The 16,460-nt window shown below is 35.9% G+C and overlaps 1 protein-coding gene across 1 annotated transcript in view; it reads left to right on the top strand.

Moving 5' to 3' along the window:
- The window catches only part of LOC150090395 (RNA helicase Mov10l1-like), a 230,447-nt gene extending 214,389 nt beyond the window's left edge, over positions 1–16,058 (top strand). Inside the window, exon 23 of the mRNA XM_090390298.1 lies at positions 15,960–16,058. Within this exon, the coding sequence (XP_090246424.1) occupies positions 15,960–16,037 (78 nt within the window). The 3' untranslated portion in view covers positions 16,038–16,058. The remainder of the gene's footprint in view (positions 1–15,959) is intronic.
- Positions 16,059–16,460: the final 402 nt, after the last annotated feature.

Raw genomic sequence — 16,460 nt, forward strand, 5'->3', positions numbered from 1 at the left:
AAGTATTTGTGTTTGTTAGGCGGGATCCAGGGTTTCCCCTATACACCGCAGTGTACTCTAAAAGCATATCGCTGAGCCGGCAGAAAAAAAAAAAAAAAAAAAAACTTTTCAAGGAAAGAACAACTAATAAAATGTTTGAACCCGTTACTGTGTGTAAGTGTGTGTTCTGTTGTATGTTGTGTGCCGGCTCCTGGCATTTCGCAGTCTGGGGGCAGAAGCAATTTCCTTCTACCCCCAGACTCCCGTCCCTAGCCACGTGGAGGCAGCCAGGAACAACTATACTTCATACTGATGCAAAACATCAAGAATAAATGGGAAGGACTTAGTAGGAAAATAGTTAGAAGAAAGAAACGGAAGAAATAGGTTAGAAAAGGAAACAGAAGAGGAAAAAAGAATTTCCTCAACACTAGTGGCAAATAATTAAAAACATTTCAACAAATATTGCTTTAAAACTCTTACTATTACAAAATATTATTTATATTTTGTTATATAAAATCTTCCAATTGAAAGCAAAAATAAGTAAGTATATTCAACTACAGTTAAGTTAAATTTGATTCAATAACACCAATTAACTTATTACAACAAAATTCAGCAACTATTGGAACAACACTTAAGTAAATAATTACATTTACCATTTAACTTAATGAATCAACCACCAGCCCGAATGGGGCTGAAATTTACAAAATCTCAATTTCTCAGAAGAGATATACATATATACAAAACTAGAAAACAAACACAGAACAGACTCAAAAACCCAAAAACAAAACCAGGTAATAACTGTAAGTTACAATATAATACAAAAGTTCTAGAAGAGTTAAAACTTTGTTACATATTTACATTTAACTACGAGCTAAGACATCTCATTTACAACAGAAGTACAAGAAGAAAGACTCCACCCTAACCAGGGCAAAACAAAAACTGTGCATTATTATACCTAAAACACAAGAGTTAGATTCCTAATGGTGTCGATGTTATCTAAGAACTATCTGACATTAAGATTTTCCGACGTTTGAAAACCTTATCCGCAAAAGTTGAAAAAGCCCCAAACAATTCCAAAGAGGAAACCAAAAGAGGAAACTCAGAAACATCAAACACGTTTGTTATTAATTGAAAAGGAAGCCGTAAATCAACATATAAAGGACAGTCTAATATTATGTGTGGAACTGTTTCCAATTCACCACACAAACAGTTTGGAGAGTTAGCAAGACCGAAATGAAAAAGCTTAAAATTAATGCTACCGTGCCCAGAAAGAAGAAAGGTGAGATATAGACCTGGCGTAAACCAGGGAAAGTTATCCCTAGTAAAAATTTCTACTGTAGGTTTAAAACTATAAGTTACTCTTCCTTTTGTATTAAGATTCCAATCCTGTTGCCAGGAATCTTTAAAGAGTGCTGTCAACCTTTTACATTCCTCCTTATAGGTAAGATCCAAATTGTTAGAATACTGGTTCAATTGGACAAGAATACCTCGACTTTTATGGAACATAAGAAAATTTTGAATAACCTCATATTGAATTGGTAATTTCCCAGTTAAAACTAACAGGGCTGGGGTAGAAATGGTTCTGCAAGCACGTGATGTTGCTAAAAGGAAAAAACGTTGCGCTTGTATAAGATACTTTGCAACCATAGCTGTAGTACATTTACGGCCCCAAGCACCAGCAGCATAGACAATAATCGGGATAAAGATGCATCTGTAATATGTTCGAAGCACACTGGATTTTAAACCAGAAGTACATCTTGCTATATGAAGTATTTTGCCAGTGAGGATTTTAATTTTCTTTAGCAAGTATTTCGCATGCTGGACGAAATTTAGCTTATTATCCAGCATGACTCCTAAATATTTGAAAGAAGTTACAAGGCCAATAGAATTATCATTAAGTTTTACGGTTGGTGGTCTGTTAACAGCTAGCCGCCCCTTCAACAGCATCTGCTTTGTCTTTGAGACTGAGACCTCGAGCTTATGCAGTTGGCACCAGCAGTCAAGATCAAGGAGTGCCTCATTGGCACGTTCCTCCAATTCCAACCTGGAATTACCAAGGATGAGAACGACCAAATCATCGGCGTAAGCAACTTTATGTGTATATGGTAGATTTTGAGTGAGCCACCCATCCAGAACAACGGACCAACAAATTGGTCCCAGAACAGAGCCCTGGGGGCAGCCACGAGTAACCTGTCTCTTTACAACTTCAAAGCCAGAGGAGACAACAATGTTACGGTTTGAGAAATAACTTGATATTAACCTGTATAAAGGAATGGAAACCTCGGCCTCCCGAAACCTCGCGAGGACACTTTGCCACCATAAGGTGTCAAAGGCCCCCTTGAAGTCTACAAAGAGACCAAGGACATATTTGCTATTAGAGGCAGCTGTCAAATCAAGGGTGGCATTAATGGCATCCACCGTTGAGTACCCTTTCCGAAAGCCAAATTGATTACGTGCCGAAAGAGAATGATTGTTATAATAAATCTGAAAACGAAGTGAGATTAATTTTTCTAGTACTTTGCTTAAAGCAGGAAGTAAAGCAATAGGCCTATATGAAGTAACCATATTTGCCGGTTTGTCTTGATGTTTTAATAATATTTTCAAATTTGCTACCTTCCAAGAATCAGGAAAACAACCACCAGCCAAACAAGAATTCAATAAGTCACTAATGCAAGTCGGGCAAAGCTTCCAGATTCGCTTCAGTATGGACACCTCCATCAAGTCCAGACCGGGACATTTGCCCGAATTAAGTGAACTGATGGAGTTGTCGATTTCAAAAATGGAAAAAGGTTCCTCAACACTTGAAGCAGAGTAACAAAGATGATTCAATCTTAAGGAAGTCTGCAAAGGACTCTCAGGAACGGTGATATCATCCTTTATTATTTCTTGTAAAATGAGAGTGATGGATTCCTTCCAAGAAAGAGTTTCCGTGAGATCTGGTTTTAGGATTGAAGAATGGATCAGACCAGGGTGAATCTTCTCAGTAACCAGTTTGAACACAAAACCCCAAGGGTCAGAATTTAAGTTTTTTGAAATTAGATCATCCCAAGCTTTTCTCTTACATTTATATATAGTATTGAAATAAGTTCTCCTTGATGTTTTATACTGTTCGTAAAAAGTCTGTATTTCCGCCTGGGGTCTGTGTGAACGCTTAGCCCTTTGAAATTTTCGCCTTGCAGAGCTAAAAGCTTTTCTCAGGTTCGAGAGCTCAGACGTCCACCAAGGGACGGAAGAAGGGGAACGAGAACATTTCTGCAATGTAGAGTCACAAACAAAAGAGAATAACTTCATAAATTCTTCAAGATGGGAATTAGTGTCCAGAGAATTCAGAAAAGCAATACAGGTAGGAGTAAAAGTATCCAAAAATTTTGCATCAAAAAGTGACCAATCTATATTAACTGTTCTATATCTGGGAAAATCAGCTGTGTGTCTGGAAGGGCCCAAGGAAACGTTAAATTTAATGTGGAATACAATGGCATTATGGTCACTACCGGACCACGTGGGCTGAACCGACCAAGAATGAATGTTACTGCCAAAGGCTCTGTTGGTAAGAGTTACATCAACACTGGACTGTCCGGAAGCAGAAACAAAAGTTGGAGGTGAATACGGAATGTTCCAAACCGTTAAACCTTTAGAAAAAATTAACTCCTCAAACAACTCACCCTTAAGATTTGGAGGAAAAGAAGACCAGAGCGACGAAGAAGAATTAGAATCTGTCATAATTAGTAGTTTTTCACCAGCTAAATGCGATAATACGTGGTCCAGATAGATTAAAAAAGGCTCAATTGGCTGTACACCTTGTGAACAACGCATGTACAATGATATAGCATAAAACTTTTCAAACGGACCCTCTATGCAGGCGCAGGCAGCAAAATTAGAACACAAGGTATTAATTTTAGTAACAACCAATGAGGGGTCAGCCACCACCAGGGCTGCCCAAACCATAGCCCTGGCATTCCCCCCAGTACCAATATGCTGTATATAAGAAGAGACTATTCGAAACGAAAAAGGAAAGCCTTTAACCAAACCCTTTACTGAATATAATTCTTGTAAACCCATAAACGAAATCTTTTTATCAATTGCAATTTTTGCTAAGTCATTAGTAACCGAAGCTGACCTCTGACAATTGAGTTGTATAACTTTTAGCGAAGGACTAAAAGAAGAATGGAGGATTCTATTGAAAATTAGTTTTTGAGCGAATCAGCTCCTGTGCTCGAATAAATTCCGGGCAGCTAAGATCCCTATAAGAGTGTTTACTATCCTTTCTCCTCACCTTACAGTTAACGCAGCAAGGGGGGGAGTCTTTCTTAGTACAATTGTCAAATTGGTGACCTTGATCACCGCAGTGACCACATACATTAGCAGTTTGTTGACAAGTTTTTGCGGAATGACCATATCCTAAACAACGAAAACAGCGCGAAACAATGGTAAAGTCCTTTACACTGTGGGCTGTCCAGCCCAAGAAAACTCTACAATCCGAACTCAATAAGCAGTGTCTCATTTTCGGGGAAACCTCGAAAACTAAATGACAAGTATTTTTATTTTTCGAGCCAAACCTGAATCTTACTTTAGTATTTGTTTCAAAATCCTTTTTATCAATTTTATTACAGAGATTTTTCTCAAACAAGTCATCCAAAAAGTCCTCATCTGAGGAATCCCCAGGGATGTCAAAAACTACCAAGGTTGGGTTTAACTTCTTAGGATGTTCTATGTGAAGATCGCAGTCCGCAAATTTACCACAATTCTCCAAAGTACGGAGATCATTCTCAGTAGCAGTCTCTATTACTATCCCTTTCTCCCTTAGCTTTCGCACTGATTTAATCTTAACCTTCTTTAACTCTTGCTTAAAATCCGAAGAAAGGAGTTGTTTTACATCTTCGCTTGACGTTACCGTACTGTTTACGCCAGCTTTGACGAAGAGAACGTGTTTCGATTGAGCACCCGAAGGTGGAGGGGCTAGAGCTGGACCAGTTTGAGGTCTTAAATTAGTAGTAGTTACTGTAGCAAACGTGGATGCTGTCGAGGGGTCTGAGGAAACAGACAAGGGTTTGGAGATTTCATCCAATTGCTGCGTCAGCGTATCCAATTTTATTTGGATATCCTTCAATTGGTTATCTTTAGCCAGCAAGCTGGCAGAAACATCCTCAAATTTAGTCAAAAAGTCTTCCACAGTTGCAAGTTTTGTACGAAGTTCTGTGATTTGGAAATCCTTTGATGTTAATAGTTCCTTCAAATAAATATTATCTGTAGCTGCAACCTGCAAAGAAGCAATCTCCTCCTTAAGCTTTGAAGTCGTCTCAACGTCTTTGGCAGCGAAGTCGTTGAAAAATTTCTTCTGTTCCTCCAAAGCAAAGGCCAACTTCTGAATTATCTCCTCCACACCATTCCAAAGTTGCCAAGATGATGTAATAAACTTAGATGGAATGCCCTTATACGAATGTGAAACTTCAGAAAACTGATTCTTATAAAAGTTAAAGGCTGAAATCAATTCAGAAGGATTACTAATGTCCACAATCAAGTTCTTGAGACTCTTAGACTGAGACTCATTCAAAGCCAGAGGGCCTTCAACTTTGGAAGGAGTACTGGTAAGAATCGAACCAATGGGTCCAAACTTCTGTGTAAGAGAACTGTCCAACACTGAAATGTTCAATAGTTGGGGACACTTACCTGTATTATCATCACGAGAAGTACTTGAGCTGGTGGAGCTATCCATTTGGAATGTAATTGTACCTAAAGTTTGATAATGAATAGTTCTGTTTCTACTCACCAGGGGCGTTCAAAAAATTCACAAAAATAAGTATTTTTAATCTGAATTACCACACCAAAAATGAGCAGGATCCGCCCAATAGGTATCGAGAAAAGGGCGATTTAAGTTTAAAAAAATAACAGCCCAAACCAGCCCAAAAATAATATTGAAGGCAGGTTTGAGCAAACAAGACAATTATGCTTATATCTGAGTCCCTAATAAGCCAAAACCCCCAAAACTTTATGGAGGGGGTCTATAGGGCATGAGAAGAAAGTATACTAAAGGGCAAAATATTAGGAGCACCCAAACAAAAGTTACAAAATTTAAAAGACATAGTGATAAAAATGGCAATTCAAGTATACACAATATTTTCAAGGTAACTATTGGTTACCAAAACAAATATATTATAGTCAATGATAATGTTTATATAACAGTGCAGCCAATAATCTGCACCAAAGATAGTATAACAAGCTAAAATGGTATTACCAACAGTCTGTAATAACTCAATATACAAAAACGCTATAGGTTATAGCTACACCACAAAATGGCGACTCCCATATGGAGGCAGCCATGCAAACACAAAATGGTGACTTAACAAAAGTCCGCCAAAACTCAATGACCTTTAAGCCTATTGGTCAAAGAGAATGGGGAAGACAGTATGGCTGCCAGTATTATTCCAATTTATTTGGTAGGCAAGAGCTGAAAAAATATAAATCATGGTAATGGCTGGCTATTTGCACAAAACAAATTAATCTTCAGTACCCCAGTGCAACAATCAGCCACCCTAGAGTTCCAGAATGGTGTCAAGACCTTTAACAACCCCAAGCTTGAGGGTCAAAGGCCAAAGCAGAAAAAAAAAAAAAAAAAAAAATTCTGTAAGTGAAGGGAAACAACAACGTTAAGTGTCAGCCATTGTTCAATGTTATCAATAGCGATAATTTCAATAAAAAATGCAAACTAAGGATGAGAAGCAGAGCGCTATCCCTTCACTCACAGAGCCAAGAAAGTTATGAGTACACTCACCATAATTTCTTTGTTATGGGGACATACTTTTACAAAGGTGGGGTGGCCTAGAAAACACTGAAAAAGATAAATCCTGGGAGACTAAGAAAAACACGTCTGAGCGTATATAGAGACCTCATGCGTTGTTATGAATAGGGACAGAGGTATGCGTATGCATCCTCTGTTTGAAACTATTATCCTCCGTTGATGTGGGCAGCTGAGAGCTTGATGGGCCCCTCAATTTAGTTCCTTTGAGGGCATCCACCCTGTCCTTCATGCTCTCATATAGGCCCATAAGAACGCTGAGTTGTTGTCTGATTTCGATACACTCCTTGCATTGCGCACACACAAAGACATCCCCCATGGCAATATCATATCCCGTACCTGAATGCTCCACAAACATCATGCAAGCTGTGCATTTTAAAAGGCTGTGATTCAGAAGGCAACTGCCCCCCTCAGTTCTCCTCTGAGCCAGAGCACTTCCATTAGCTTGAGCCTTTTGTTTTGCTGCTCTGGTCTGAGTCATGATTTCTTTTAATTTAAATAAAATTTCAATTTCAGTTTATAACCCTAACTTATCTCCCAACACAGTTATAACGGGATATATATTTTTTAGTGTCAAGTATTAATTATCTCCGAGTTCCCTTTATATAACTTCCATATCAGTTGTGTGTTAATTAATTATGTTACGTTTGTAATCTGAGTCGGTATATGTATTTAGTTAAAAGTACAATTTAAATGCCAACGAAGTTCAACAAGTTTAATAGATTTTACCGATCACTGAAAATATTATAACCTACACTATACTAACGCTATCTAGGTTCGATATATAACGATCGTATGACAAAGACATAGGCGGGAAGTTACGAACAGTAAATCTGTGGACACTTAAGTATTAATTAACTTTCAAATCTCACTGTCTCAATTCAGAATAAACTAACGATCCTTACTAGGTCTATAAGCTACTTACAAAAAATAATTTGATGTAAAAAATATTCAATAAGCGGCTAAATATGGCTAAAAAACTTCTCGTTCAGCGGAGGTGCGACTTGTAACACGTGGATACCCTTAACGATTCTTTTATGCAATTGCAAGGCCGAGTAAAGAATAAATACACCAAATTAATCAGAAAATCACAAAATAATGCTATACTACTAAATTTAAATCAAAAGTTTTATAAAAACAATAATTTCAAATCAATAAATAAGAAAAATCCACTTAGCGGCTTTGAACACGTCTGGCTCCTACTAGCCTCGTCAGCAGACATTCAAGTCATGTTTGATTAGTTTGAAAATAAGCAGAAGTGCTATGTTGTAGTTCAAACTTCTGCCAACAGATGGTGGTACAGAGATTGTCCATCAGGCTGACAGGTTGTAAGTAACAACCAGTTTCATTAGTAATGTTAACATTTCATGTCACAATTTTGCAATGGGGCAACAAGTGAATATCAAATTTTGCTTTAAACTGGGAAAATCTGCAAGAGAAATGTTAAAAACTGTTTATGGTGATGATAATTAAGTCTTACCAGTGTGTTGAATGTATAACCGGTTCAGAGATGGACTTGAGGATGTTTGCAATGACCCAAGAAATGGGCATCCATCACCTCCAAAAATGAGAACAGAGTTGCAAAAGTTCAGGAAATTGTGGCAAGAAATCATCCTCTGACCCTTAGAATGATGGATGATTAGTTGGATATGAATAAGAAGACGATTTGTCAAATTCTGCATGAAGATATAGAGAAAAGGAAGGTCTGTGCAAAATTAGTGCACGGATGAACAGAAGCACCAGAGTATCATCATGCAAAAACTTCATTCCGATTTGTCAAGATATCCTAATTTCCTCAGCTCTGTTGTCACTGAAGATGGGTGTTGTGTATTTCAATACAACTTGGATGAAGCATCAGAGCAGGCAGTGGGCTTCAAAATAATTACCAAGACCCAAAAAGGTTTGTTTACAGAAGTCCAAAATCAAGACATGCTGATCATGTTTTGCAATTTCACAAGGAATTTATACTTGAAGGGCATAGAGTCAATGCTGCATTCTACTTACAGGTGCTTCAGAGACTGTTAAAGCAAATTTCCTGGGTGAGGGTGCAATTTCAACAGAAAGACAGCTGGTTCTTGTTCCACAACAATGCCCCTGCCCATTTCACACTTGTTGTGAAAACATTTCTGATGAAACATGGTATTGTACAGATCAACCATCCACCCTACTCTCTTGATATAGCACCAGCAGACTTTTTCCTCTTTCCCAAGGTGAAAAGTGCCCTCAAAGATAAAAAGGAAAACTTAACTGTCAGACTGAACATCTTCTCTTTGGATGCCTTCACTGACTCTTTTCTGAAACTTCTAGAATGGTGTCATAAGTGCATTCAATCAAATTATTTGATTGAATGCACTTTGAATAAAAAAAAAACATTTTGGGTTCCTTCACTTTGTGTTATTTTTATTGATATGGGTACTTTACTGCCACACCTCGTAGATGAAGCAAGAGATGTTTTGCAACATCAGTTCTGTCAGTTGCAGTGTGATAACCTAACATATACTATTATGAAAGAACCGATGTACAATGGTCCTTGCTTGGGGAACTGACAAGTTCACAAGGATACGTGAAATATAATAAATTATACAAAGTCATTCTCGTCATTTTAATTCCTGTTAACAATACAAGTGGCAGAGAATATTTAACCAGGTGAGAAAAAAAAATAAATAACAGAATTCAGATCTTTTCTTTCTGTGAAACTTTGGTAATATTCTTTTCAACTGTAGTCTGAGCAGCAGTGCCATTGAAATATAATTTCTGGTGTAGTGTGAGCTTCAGAAATCTCATGTTTTTTCCAGAAAATCTGGTTTCCATCAAAAAAATTAGTTTTGGCCCAAAAATCTAATTTTCTTTCTTCTTACAATTGCCTGATCTCCAGCTTTTGATCAACAGCTATTTTCATGTGATCTATAGGAGGTTTACAAAACATCTTCCACACAAAAAAATCCATAACTTTTGAACCAATTCCAAGATTAATAGTATTATCCGTTTTCTGTACATAATGCTTACAGACCAATCTCTTATCACTGTCATTATTTTCAATTTCCTTCATGGCCACATTTACATAGAATGTTTCAAACTTGCTTAAGTTGGATACCAGCACTATATTAGCTCTTAAAAATCTAAAGTTTCATTTGGAATGCATCAATTAATTAGTTCCTATGTAGGCATGCTTTTGTCGGCTTTAGACAGGTAATTGACAAGATACTTCAGAGCACTAAGTATCAAAGCTATTGACAGGTCCACAGCACCAATCTTCTTGATGTAGAGTAAGAGAACTTCATTTTCTAGTTTACCCAGTTTAAGATCCAAAACTGCATCTTGGTTACTAATTTTGTATGAGAGGTAAAGTGGTATGCTTCATCCATCTGATGGTATCTGTTGAAATGCCTACGTCTTTATGTGAGCTGAATAAACTAAGTGTTGATGACATCTTTACTTTTTCTTGGATAACACATGAGGGACACAAATTTAAATTGGGAAAGGATGGTTGCAGAATAAATATGGGAAAATTTGCTTTCAGCCAGAGAACGTTGATTGTTGGAACAGACTGCCATCTGGCATTGTGGAAGTTTTTGTTTTTTTTTTTTGTGTGTTGATGCTTCCTTGCATTATTTGTCACTGCTAATACTAAAATAGTAATACTAGTTGGATGCACAAATGACAGAAAGTATTTTCAAGAAACCTTTGACTCAGATCCTACAAAAATGAACCTTCAATTCTAAAATGCTTTCATTAGATTCTTACAGACAGCCTAATAATAACCTCAAAAAACTTCACTGACTGTGATTGCTGTATAGGTGAGTTATTTATGATATCAAATTGCCAAGATTTAAGTGACAAACTTAAATTTACTCTTTTTTAGAGGTGTATAAGGCTTTGAATGGTTTGAGCATGCTCAATGCCAATGGGATTCTTCATCTTGCTCAGAATAATCAGCTCAGAGGGCATAAATTCAAATTGAGGAAGGACGGATGTCGGATAGATGTGCGGAAATTTGCCTTTGGCCAGCGGGTGGTTGGTTGGTGGAACCGACTTCCATCACTTGTTGTTGAAGTTGATAGCCTAAACAAATTTAAAGCTCAACTGGACAGGTATTTCGAACGAACGGAGGGGTGAAATGGGAGTGGTGTGTGTTTTTTTTTTTTTTTTTTTTTTGGCTGATGCTGAATAAGCTTGCTTTCTTGCATCATATGCCTCTACTAATGCTAATGCTAACTAAAATTAACACACTTTATCTTCAGAGGATTGACTCTGATGCCAAAAATTAGTAAATGCTCCATCAAAACTGAAATTTCAATATTTCATAACTGCTGTATGTGAAGAATCCATATAAGAATATTTAAGAAAAAATTGGAATGGCAGAACAGTATCATCAGCATAGCCAAAATGTTTATCGTGTGTCATAAGAAATGGAATAAGAATGATAGAAAATAAAACGGCTGAGATAGAAGCTTCTCCCATAACTGGATCTATACCCCATTTTTGATCAAAAACTGAAGTTAGTTAACAAAATAGCTCTTAAAAATACCCAAAACTGATCTTCCAATACAAAAGTAATTTTCCAACAAAGCCAACGGAAGACTTGATTGCAATAAAAAAAAATGAGCTAATGTCAAAGAATTCTGAATGAATATCATAGCCTGCATTCCATTCTTATAAATAATGGCAGATAACTGGTTTAAGCATATATTGATAGATTTACTAGGCAGACCATAATGAATATTCATTAGTTTTTCCAATTTGGTTTTGTGAGGTCAGGGAGAGATTAGTTTTTATGGACTTCTTTCAAGTTACCTCTCCAACTTGATTTATGGTTTTTTATTCTGTTCTTGCTTTAACACAGAAATACCATTTAGATTATACAACACTAATTCATAAGGAGTTCTTTTCTTAAAACTTTTATATGAATTAATAATTCAGGCATCTTATCTGTACTCATCACATCACACCTGTTGTTCATGCTCCAACCATCCCTTCTGAAATGCCTGGTTAAAAAAAACCATAAAGGCTGAGATACTTGGGTAAACACCATCCAGCATCCAGTTGTATCTTCCCTGTGTTATTCAACTAGTCAAATAGTTTTGCATTGATGACTGCACCTTTGCAAATACGTTCACCTCCCTTCCATGCCATGCAAAAAGAGGCTTAAGTTTGAATCTATTGAGTTGGGAGGATTTTGATTTTTTTTTTTGCTCTCACTCCATACATTGCCAAATAGTTTTTTGACTACAGTTGTACAATCTCTTCCTCTGTCAAAATACTAGTTTTTTAATCATGAAAAGCAGGCACGCTGACTAAAAATACACCCAATACACTGACACATTACAGCCTTAGTTGCTCTGGTACAAAAATAAAAGCGCCTCCGTAGCCAGGTGGGAAGGAGCAGCAGTGCGTAGCACACGCTTCTTGATTAGACCGGGGTTCGAGCCCGTCACCACCAAATACGGAGGATGCGGAAAGGTCAGGGAATGATCATCGCATATTCCGGAGCAATATGGCCTTAGTTGCTAATGCTCCTAAAAACCAAAAAAACAACAAACAAACAAAAATAAAAATTACATTAGCAATTTGTGGTAATCTTCAGTTTCTATTCCATATCTTTGGGGGGGGGTTGTAACCCCCAACGATATGGGGGTTCCATGTCTTTGGGGGGTTGTAACCCCCAAAGACATGGAAGTTGTAAATAAAGTTGTAACCATACCTTGCTTATGTTCTTTTCATCTTTTAAAAGAATGTGCAAGGAAGCTATATTGTGTATATAGGAAGAATGTTGTCTGGCCTCCTTTTTGTTACTGTACTCTACTCTGTTGTCACCTCTGTTCCTGATATTGTCTACTATGCAGATGGCATAGCTCTCTTCACAGCTATTAAAGCTGGAGATGATCCTCAATGCCTAACTCACCCACCTACCCACCACTTGAATACTACTCTCTGTGAATTGTCTCAACATTTGTCTCACTGCTGTGATGTTTAAGCTAAGACCAAAAGCTGTGCTTTTCTCTCAAGAAAATCCCCAACTGCCTTCAACCAGCCATACTAGAAGCACCCATTCCATAGGATTTTTCTCACACTGGCTTTTGGAGGCAGTAATCTTTGATCCTAAGTTGACCGTTCATGGTCATGTGACTCATCTATATACAAAGATTTCCAGAGTGAGGTGGCAAGAAAAATGATGTCTCTGATTCTAAGACCATTATTAAATATATCTAACAGAATTATCTATCCAACAATCCTGTGGGAAATGTAGGCATCTGCTGCCCCCACGACTATTGACAGAATGTTTACGGATGAATACTAGTTGCCATTTATTCGCAATTGCTTAATTGCAAATAAATGGCAAGCATCAAATAGAAGGTAGAAAAATATACTTTGATGTTATAAAAATCTAAATATAAGGAAAAGAAAAAAAATTTGCCCTCCCTATTTTTATGTTTTTATGGAAGAATTTACTGCCCTTCTTTTTAATAAATAAATATATATTTTTTTTTGCTTGCACTGTAGAGTTTCCTTTTTAATATTTTTTTCTTTGGTAGGCATAGAAATACAGTTTATTGATACATAATCAGGTGCAATTCCCCAATGAAATACCTGCATTATGTATCATTCTTTTATAGCATGCATCAAATATTTTAATTTTTTTTTCTTTCCGTTATATTTAGATTTTTATAACATCCAAATATATTTTTCCACTTTTTATTTGATGCTTGCTATTTCTTTGCATTTATTTTTCCTTTATAGCTACATTCCTTCTAAATTTGCTTTCTAAGTCAGCATTTAATTTATTATAATTCAATATATCATTTAGGTTTTCTCACATTCTTTCCCTATCGTCCACCTTTAATACTTCTTTCTTTCTATCTCTTCCCTACTAGTTTTAGCCTTGTGTTCTTTACACTTCCATCTGTTAACTATTTCTCTTGCTTAATTACTTTAACCTTAAATATATACTTTTGTACCCTTTGCTGCTGCTTAGTGCACTTAGGTGCATTTGCCATATAACTTTTATAACCTAATTAACCACTATCTGCATATTGTACTCATCACATCACAACTCAATTATCCAAACTTTATATTAGATAGTATGAATCAGAGCTGTAATACTCAATATGTTCTACGTTGATAATAATATTAGTAAATTAATAAGAGGAGTTTACCTCAATATAGTACGTGGAACACTTCCGTATGATACCCTCCAGAAATTAGAACGGAAAAAACGAAAAAATCGACAACTTACCGGTACATTAAAGTAAAATATAAATAATTAAATAATCAATTTAACACAATTCAAAATCAATTCAAAACAATTAAAATTCAAATTAACGCAATTAAAAGAATCTAACGAAAATATTCAAAACGATTTTCCTTCCTGAAGCTGACAATGCTTTTCGACCGACTGTCGTGATCACAGGAATGAAAATTACCGAATCAGGCTAAACCTGCAACTTAAATAGTGATTATATGTCTTCGCGCATGCGCGTAAAGGTCCACGCATCGGAGATCAAATATGGCCGCCGAACATTAACAGAATTCTCGTGTAATTTAATTTCAACGGTTTCTGCAATTAATAGTCGCGTATAATTACGTTGAACGTTAAGTATTTTGGCCTCGTTAAATAAAAAAGTATGTTTTTCGTTAATGGCATGAAAGGCTAATTCTGACGCTGCTGACCGAGAAGCACGAACTGAGGCTTCGTGTTGATTTACACGAATATTAAGAGAAAACCGCGTCGAACCCTGGTAAGACGAGTCGCAATCACCGCAAGAAATGTTGTATACTAGATCATTAATTTGTGTTGCGAACGCGGAAAGAACCGAGTGATTGTTCAGTATAGTGTGTAACTTCCGTATAGGCCTAGCTATAATTTTAAATTCGGTATCTTTAAAGAATCTGTTAAGTTGTTTGTACCACTGTTCAACATATGGGACAGAAATAAAGTATTTTTTGATATTACTATTGCTGATTGGTGTAGTATTTTTTTATCCTATCCTTAGCTTGTACCCTAATTCGATTTATTGTGTTAATGGGATAACCCCTGTTCAAGAATCTGCTAGTTAATATTTGTATTTCTGAGTCCAAAGCAGAATCCGTCGTTGAATATTTATAGGCATTTATAAATTGATTAAAGATAATCGATCTTTTGTAGGTGAACGGGTGGTAGCTATTATAATGAAGAAGCATACCGGTGTTTGTGGGTTTTCGATAGATGCTAAATTGTATTTTGTTCGAGTCACGGGTAAGCGTGAAATTTAGAAAGTTTAATGACTTAGTATCCGTATCTTCCCTTTCCAATGTAAATTTGAGTCTAGAATGAATATTATTAAACGAATGTAAAATGTCTTGGATAGTACTACTATCAGTAATAACTAGAACATCGTCTAAATACCTCCCATAGTATGTGATACGGGGACGAAAAGGTGTCAAATGTATCTGCTCAATCGTTGAGAGATAGATCTCTGACATTAAGCCACTCAGGCTCAAACCCATTGGTAATCCAAAAATTTGTTTGTACACCTTGTCTCGAAAGGTGATGTAGTTAGCCTCAGCTAATAGTTTAATTAAGAATATTTTCGTTAGATTCTTTTAATTGCGTTAATTTGAATTTTAATTGTTTTGAATTGATTTTGAATTGTGTTAAATTGATTATTTAATTATTTATATTTTACTTTAATGTACCGGTAAGTTGTCGATTTTTTCGTTTTTTCCGTTCTAATTTCTGGAGGGTATCATACGGAAGTGTTCCACGTACTATATTGAGGTAAACTCCTCTTATTAATTTACTAATACCAAACTTTATATATATGCATCCATCTTTTTTATGTGTGATATGGTAACCTGTTGTTCAAAAATTTATATTTAGTAGTTGGAAGCTAAGAATTTAGACATCATTGGTATATGTGATTTTATTTTTTCTATATTTTTAGTGGAATGGAGTTGATGTTTGATTAAAATTATGAATTTTATGGCCTTTCATAGTAGATGACATAGTAGATTAATTACAGAATATCTTTAAAAAACATACCCTTTATTTGAATGGAAATTAAGTATTCACAGTTCATGTCGTAGTGTTAAATAATTGGACCACTCTTCTGTTTTATGCTATAGGTTCTTCCTTGCCAAAATTAGATTCTTTCTTATTTTGATTTTAAAAGCATAATTTTTTTACTCACATGAAATTATTGTTTTTCAGGATCCTTGCTGGAGTCAGTTAATTAATTACTGCCATAAAAATGGTGCCTGTATAGGATACAGTCTAGCTGCCACATGATTATTTGAAATGCATATGTGTAATAAAATTCATCTGCCATATGTATATATACACATTAGTTTTTATATGTTTGTACATTATATACAGAGCATAAATTATTTTTTGTAAATTAAGAGTCTCTTCAGACCTCCACACCTATTGTGTGATTTGTACTTTACATAATAAATTTTTCATGATTGTAAAAAAACTTTAAATGACTCTTAATATACATAGAACACCACACAAAAAAAAAAAAAAACACCACACAAAAAAAAAAAAAAAAAAAAAAAAGTCACCTATAGTACATTTGGACCTTTTTAAATAAAAGTAAGGCATATGATTTTTTTTTTTTTTTTTTGGTTTTATAATTTTCTTAGTGATTAATTTTTAGGTGCATTCACATATGCATAAATTACCTGTTATCTTCACTATATCTGTCAGCAT

This window comes from Mastigoproctus giganteus, chromosome 2, assembly GCF_048544385.1.
Source record: "Mastigoproctus giganteus isolate SK-2022 chromosome 2, ASM4854438v1, whole genome shotgun sequence".
Classification (NCBI taxonomy): domain Eukaryota; kingdom Metazoa; phylum Arthropoda; class Arachnida; order Uropygi; family Thelyphonidae; genus Mastigoproctus; species Mastigoproctus giganteus.